Source organism: Takifugu flavidus, chromosome 8 (assembly GCF_003711565.1).
Source record: "Takifugu flavidus isolate HTHZ2018 chromosome 8, ASM371156v2, whole genome shotgun sequence".
Lineage (NCBI taxonomy): Eukaryota > Metazoa > Chordata > Actinopteri > Tetraodontiformes > Tetraodontidae > Takifugu > Takifugu flavidus.
In genome coordinates this window covers 1,866,425-1,873,804 of record NC_079527.1, presented here as the reverse complement: position 1 = coordinate 1,873,804, position 7,380 = coordinate 1,866,425, and the positions used below count along the sequence as shown (strand labels likewise).

Sequence of the window (7,380 nt, the reverse complement as noted above, 5' to 3'; positions counted from 1 at the left end):
GCAACTCCAGAGTGGTAGAGAGTCCAATTTCTCTTGCGAAGACTGGTTCCAGAGCCCTTGCTATGCGTCGGGGTGAGACTGACTATACCTTGTCGGAACTTCTCAACCTCTCACACCAGCTCAGGCTCCTTTCCCATCAGAGAGGTGACAATCCATGTCGCTAGAGCCAGTTTCTGCGGCCGGGGATCAGACCGCCAAGGTCCCTGCCTTCGGCCGCTACCCAACACACAATGCACCCGACCCCCTTGGCCCCTCCTGCAGGTGGTGAGCCCACAGGAAGGAGGTCCCATGTTGCCTCTTCGGGCTGTGCCCGGCCGGAATCCATGGGCAGAGGTCTGGCTACCAGGTGCTCGCCAACATGCCACGCTCCCAGGCCTGGCTCCAGGAGGGGGCCCCGGTGACCCACATCCGGGCAAGGGAAACTTGAGACCAATATTGTTTCTCTTTATTAGGGGTCCTGGGCTACGCTTTGTCTGGTCCCTCACCTAGGACCTGTTTGCCATGGGTGGCCTTACCAGGGGCATAAAGCCCCAGATAATGGAGCTACTAGGATCATTGGGACACGCAAACCCCTCCACCACGATAAGGTGGAAGCCCAGGAGGGGCTCAAGATGAGTCATTTCTGAAAAAAACAAAAACAGCAGAGGACTCATGACACCCATCAGTTGGGTTGGCAGTTGGTTCAGATGAGGAAGAAGGAACATAGATTGAGGAGCAAATGATATCAATTTTGGTTGTGAACAACTCCATGAAATGATTGCAGGAATGATAACTGGAGTGGGTAAAATCCATCTCCCAAACCAGTAGTTAATCCAGTCAATTTACCAATAGATCGTTAATAGATCACAGAGATTAGATAAAATTAGTTCTGTATTACGGCTGCTTTAGCAGCTTTGGCTTGAGACTCAAGTGTCAAGCAATGTCAGCATCTTCCTCCTGCTGTACAAGCAATACTGTATATAACCACCTTTGGCCAATCACTCAGTGTAGACTCACAAAACAATTGACAGTGATGCATAGACCCAGGTCTCTTTGCTTCCACATTGTTGAGTATGTAGGCTGCGTCGCATATGATTGTCACAGGGGGAGATGTGAGCAATCAAGGCCAATGACACCTGAATACCCAAATATAGAGGAAATTGTCTGATTAGTGCATCGAGTCTCATAGCTTTATGACATGTTAATTATTGCTTACCCTGCTACCTGCAATTCTGTGAAATGATTCCTTGAGAAGTCTGGTTGCTCTGTGACTTGGGAACACCACAAATGTGTACAGTATTTGTTTCAGTGAAAGTGACACACTTCTGATGCTCCGCATCGGCAATACGTATTATATCTCATCAAGAAACAGATGTCACCATGATGTCTACCACTGCCTTCAATCTGCAGGCTTTTACTGGGAAGCAAAGGAAACTGATGCTTCCAGGCAGCAGGTCTGCTTTCTGAAATGGGCCCCAGATATGTCACAATAGTTTGTGAATGTTTCTCAGATTCCACATGGACTGTAGACATTACTTTTGTAATCCCATGAGCGGAGCTGTTAACAGTGTGGGAGGAAATCTGTCCAGCGAGTGAAGAATTATGCAGCCTTTAATCGGGAGGAGGAAGATCTTTTTTATCCTTGTTTAATTTTATGTGGGGAGTCAAGTTGAATTTTACAGGTACAGATTGTTATATAATATGTATGTGAAATGTGTATAAAATGGGTTCTAATTTTTTACACAAGTACCACCTTTCTGACTACAGTACTACCGACTACATATCGAGAAAGATATGATGGTATCATTTGAACTGTTTCCTCATTTAATTGAACAAAACAGTATGCTAAGGGAGACAGGACACATTCAATGAGACAGCCAAAATAGTTTATTGTAGAACAACATAGTTGAGGCACTACCCTACAAAGTTTAGGCACTAAACCACTGCAGTGACACCACAGTCCTGACTTGGTCAATGAATCAAAGCCTGCCAGCAATTGTGCTGTTGTTAACAGCGCTATGTTATCACCATCAATCAGGTGCTAACTCCAAAATGTTACCAAATGCACAAATACATAATCGGAGCTTGACCTACCTGTACCAAGTATCCAATAAATGTAGAAAACCATAGTCCTAATTCTAAATCTTAAATAAGATTATCAGATGTAACTGATAATGAAATCTGCTTTTGATAAAACTTTACCCCAAAAACCTATTGATCCTATTGTGGTAAGATGCGTGCCTGGCGGGCTTTGATTGTGGGACACAGCCTTTTTGTGTACAAAGCACCATTTTGCCTTGAATGCTGTAAAACATCCTTGTACAATATTGTCTTCAAAATTAAATGATTGCAATTGCAATGGCACTGCCAACAATGTGTTATAGTAAACATAATGATAATCATGCCTCATGACTGCATCATTAGAATTTCCAGTTAACATTCCTCCTAATCTTGTTTTTCAATTAAAAGGTAAGTATGATTCGATTCTATGATTGATTGTTTATTTTCAAATCTCACCAGAGTTCTGTAAAGTACCAGCATCACCTCATTGACAGTGGGGTTGTTAGGCAACCAGTACAGATGTTGCACAAAAGCGCTATAAATAGAACACCCTATAGAGCAAAATCATTAACTTGGGAACTTTTACAGAATTGTTTGCATATTGTACTTGTGCTTACATATTCAGATTTTTTTTCAAGTTTTAAATGCACATCACTGTACTTAGGGTGTTGAAAAAAGGGCAAAATATCCATTCATTTCTCTCTTATTCTCTCTTAGATATGGCAGCTGTAAACAGCCTGGATCTCTATGGTTTAAATGTCTGTGTATGTTGTTCCTCCTATTTGTGATGCTTCCCCACTATCTTAAAGTCAAACATGGATATGTACCATATCATAATTAATTTCTTCCACAAAATATTCACAAAATGGCTGATAAATCCCAAGGTCCCCCAATTTCATTCTAGCTGAAATATTGTTTCTCAAACCAGTTACAGTGACATCAGAGCCTCCAGCAATCCCTATCTGCGGCATTGCACATCAGAATAAACAACTTGTCATCTTTGCCATCCACAAATTTAGCTGTTTTTAGAGATTTAAATGTGACATTTCAGAAAATTAATTGCACTAGGATGCATTCTGGCCTCCAACCTAAGCTTAATTATACATCTGTGTTGGATTTAGTAATCAATCAGACTGATTAATTATACAGAATATAGGCCTAGCCAACATTAAATTCAGCATCAGATGAGGGTAGATCAGGAACAAAGGCTAGCAAATAGCAAGAATCCACAGGGGTCTAATACAACCTTGATAAATGAGAACCTACATGGACATTAGCATAGCATGAAATGGCAGAAACTCCAATGCTGATTATGCTGCTATATATATGTTTATGACTCAATGTTGGGATAGCCATCATTAGGGGAAAACAGAACAGGTGAAGGCAATAAAGATCATACTGACATACTGAATTTCCCACACACACCAAGTGACAAATTCAAGACCTTAATTTCCATTAATTACTTTATATCAAGTTCAGTAAACTGTCTAAATCACATATTAAGACCGATTAAGACCACATGTTGGTACCGATCCACTGAGACCACAAAGCAGTTTATCATGTTTTTTACTTTACTCATTAAAAACAGCACAGCACAGTCAGAGATATTAGAACGTAATTCAAAAACAAACAAACATAAACCCTTCTGGGTTTGATTTCTGGTTTGCAGTCAAACATATGACTTGGTATAAAAGTTATTAGTTTCTTAAATGAAAAAATAAAATTAGAAGTATTACAATAATTCTAATCCATCACAAAAAGAGACCGAATGAGCATCTTTCTCTAAAGCTATTGTTGCAAAAGCCCCGGTGACGGTAACACCAGTGTAACAAGGCAAGATTTTAGATCATTATCCGGTTTTAAAATCTGGAAAGATATGATATTACGGACATGTCAACAGTTGGCTTTGTTAAGAAATTAAATGGCGTATAGTTGGTATTTAGTCTTGAACTTTTAAATGCATGGATGAGGACAAAGCATAGAACTGTAAATACATTAGAACATATTTACCATTTCACTTAGTCTTCCACCAATAATCGAAGGTTAAACTTTGGTTACTGCTACTCACTTTTTGAGGAAAAACAACAAAACTGACCAAAATATACAATAACACATCACACTCAACAAATTCATAATCTTTTTCTTTTTTTAACCTCATAACACCACAATAAATAAGGTATGTAATGTAAAGTTCTGTTGAAAAACGACACCCAACAAACCCAAAGAGAGTAAAGAAAAAAACACGTGTAATTACTGACTGGAAACTAACACCTTTATTTCTGCTACTTGGTGCTGACACTGTTTCTTGTTGCCAAGGTAACAATGTTCAATTTTATGCACCAGATGGTTTTTAAATTAAGACACAGTGATGTATAAGCTTTATGAAAACTGAAATCAATATTTCAGCGTGTTTTCTTCCATCCTTGCACTGTACTCCTCACAGCCCTGCGTTATTTATTTAATTTCAGAACCTGAGTCAGTGGGCCTCTTAAAAAATAGATATCAAGGCACAAACCCAGCCATGCACAGTGTGGCTGGGTCTTTTGACAGGAGAGCACATTTAGAAATGAGATATATTAATAGAAAGGGCAACTTTCTTCCATCATAAAAGCTTTAACATTTGATTCCAGAAGATAAACCCCTGCCCGCAATACTTTCCTTGAGTGTCTGACACGACTCAAAATTGCTCTTAATCTATTCAAAATGGGATCATTTGTGCAGAATTATTGCTTCTGGGATTGAATTATACCACAGATCCCATGGACATTGGCTTAAAAATTGTAATGATATTGATTCTGTAGTTGGTGGAGGTGGCTCCACACTAAATATCGGATTCCAGCAAATGTCCTGGAGCATACAGATAAATTCTTCATGTGTAATATCCACTGCAGTCACCCACAATCCAGAAAAGGCAGGACCAGGAACAAATTTTACTCTTTAGAGCAAATAAAAACACACAATAGATCTACCGAAACAGTGAAGAGAAAAATAAAAGAATATTTTGTGGTTTCTAGTGTGACAGTAAACATCATACACGTTCAATCATGGCAATCTTCAAATAAATATTCCCAGCTGCCTTTGGGTAAGAATAGGGGTTCACACACACACACACACACGCACACACACACTTTTCATTCATTTTAATTTGCTATGTTTTATTATTTTTTAGTTTTAGTCTGCCATCATTGGCTTGAAAACAATTGAACCAAGATTATCTCATGGGCAAGAAGCCGAAAAATAGCAGTTTTACAAAAGAATGGTTAAAGCATGAGATAAGAAATCTATCAACGTATCAGAGCTGATGTCCTGCAATCAACCAGAAGAGCTGTCGGGACAGATGCAGGACCTGCTCCTTCTACCAAGGTTCCCTTTGTTGCCACCCAAATGCTTATAGTTGTTTCCTCAATATCCATGTAAGGACATATGTTGTTTTTCTGCATTCTCTTCACGACACACAGATCAAAATAATTGCAGGAATTTATATAAAGCACAGGTTGAAAACAAAAGGACACAGGATTTGAATTTAGAAACCTGAGACTTGAGAATAAGCGGTTCAAAGAAGACCAAGTTTAGCTGATTAATCATCTTAAGAAATCACGAATGAAACCTTCCCTTTCATTTATTTTATTTTAATGTCAATGAGTGTGATTGCATTCTAAATGTTTATTTTCCCTTTATTCTATTTCCATCTGGTTAAATTCTATGATCTACCTGTAAATGAGATCAAGTAATCGAGCAAAGACTAGTGAAAACCAAAGTATCCTTTAAAACACTAGTATACCCATGTTCGGTTGGGTCCAGAATATACCAGCTATTGCAAACACGCGGAACTTCCATCACTGGAGTCAAAAATCAAACAGACATTTCAGACCAGGATGACTATTCAACAAAACTAGACTTCTGAAATGTAACAATGACTATTATATTAAAATTCTCTCCTCCTTTTTAAACCTTCCAAAGTTTTGTAAATGCTGCTGAGACACTGTGAGGAGACTCTTTCCAGAAGAAGCTTTCAAGCAGCATCAGTTCAATCACAACTTGATTGATAAGGTGATTGATAAGTCTCATTGTTTGCTCTTGCCGCAGAAAGATACAAGTATGGCCCTGTGTTCCTTTGATATCCAGAGAAGTACCCTGCTGTTTTTGCAAAATGCTCAACACTTGAATGTTTTTCCTTGTGGTAGCAACTGATTTACAGTGTTACGCTTTAGAGTTGAACCTTTCTTCATCTGTGCATCCTCCATTTGGTAATGGAGGAACACATCATGTTGGTTTGAAGTTTAAAAAAAAAGGCTTTAAATGTCTCTCAATCAAATTCACATTGTGGTTTGTTTCACACAGAAGTGCTGCTCTTCACTTGGTTCTTCTGTGTATCGATCACACAGTGTCTGACAGACACAAGGCTTCCACAGCATTGCTGGGTCCCTGAGCAACTCCTCCAATGACAAGAAGCATACTGGAAGTCTGTAGGAGGGCAGAAGAGCAGCGGGCGGTGGGCATGGGAGCAACACACTCCCAGCGTTGCTTCACTGCGTTGTAGCTCTCAACTGAACCCAGAGGAGCTGGCTCATTTCCTGCGTAATGAAAGCAACATGTTAGAGCAAGCAGATCGGATGTGTTTAGAACTGTTTCTTTATTATTATTATTATTGTTGTTGTTGTTGTTGTTGTTGTTGTATCATTTTTTGTAAAAAGCATATATTATATGATATATCTTAAGTCAGCAGTGAAAAGATGAAACTAGTTGCAACAATTATAGTGATTTTAATCTCCTTTTCCTTTCTGCCCTTTTCCTTTCTCCAAATATCAACCCAGCTATCTTTTAAAATAGAAGGAACACAGAGTAATGTGCTGACCGAGACCACCAGCTGCAATTATTCTTCCTCCCAGCCACCCTGCAACGAAGTCAGCTCTTTTTTCCTTCATCCTGGATGTACGACTGGGTTTGATCCAGATACCTGTCAGAGGTGAGAGTGCGGGAAAACAGAACATTTCCAAAGCAAAGGTCAAACACTTGGCATCACTCTTGATTTTGCTGTTGCTAAGTGGTAAAGTCAACCGAAAGGCTTAGCTGTGAGACAGAACATGGAACCTGGAACCGAACCAAGCAGAACATTCATTTACTTTCATAAATGCTGTTTTAACAGAGCATGCGAGGGAAAATACTAGAACATCTTCACTCCACTCTGTCCATTGGTACCACCAGCTGATGACTGGTAAAGTTCTGACTATTTGAGAAAAAGCTAATCAGGCCATCCCAACAGCTGCTGGACCATCACCAGATGTGCTGTCAATGAGAAGATATGGGGTCTCGAACAAGCTCTTAAACTCCCCCTATATC

The 7,380-nt window shown here is 39.5% G+C and overlaps 1 protein-coding gene across 4 annotated transcripts in view; it reads right to left on the bottom strand.

The window, feature by feature from the left end:
* Positions 1–1,843: 1,843 nt before the first annotated feature.
* LOC130529848 (kelch domain-containing protein 8B-like) overlaps positions 1,844–7,380 on the bottom strand; it is a 35,579-nt gene continuing 30,042 nt past the window's right edge. For all 4 annotated transcript variants that reach the window (XM_057040477.1, XM_057040476.1, XM_057040478.1 and 1 more), the window contains exons 5-6: positions 6,896–6,997; positions 1,844–6,614 (exon numbers count right to left, since the gene is read on the bottom strand). In XM_057040477.1, the coding sequence (XP_056896457.1) occupies positions 6,418–6,614; positions 6,896–6,997 (299 nt within the window). In that variant the 3' untranslated portion in view covers positions 1,844–6,417. The remainder of the gene's footprint in view (positions 6,615–6,895; positions 6,998–7,380) is intronic.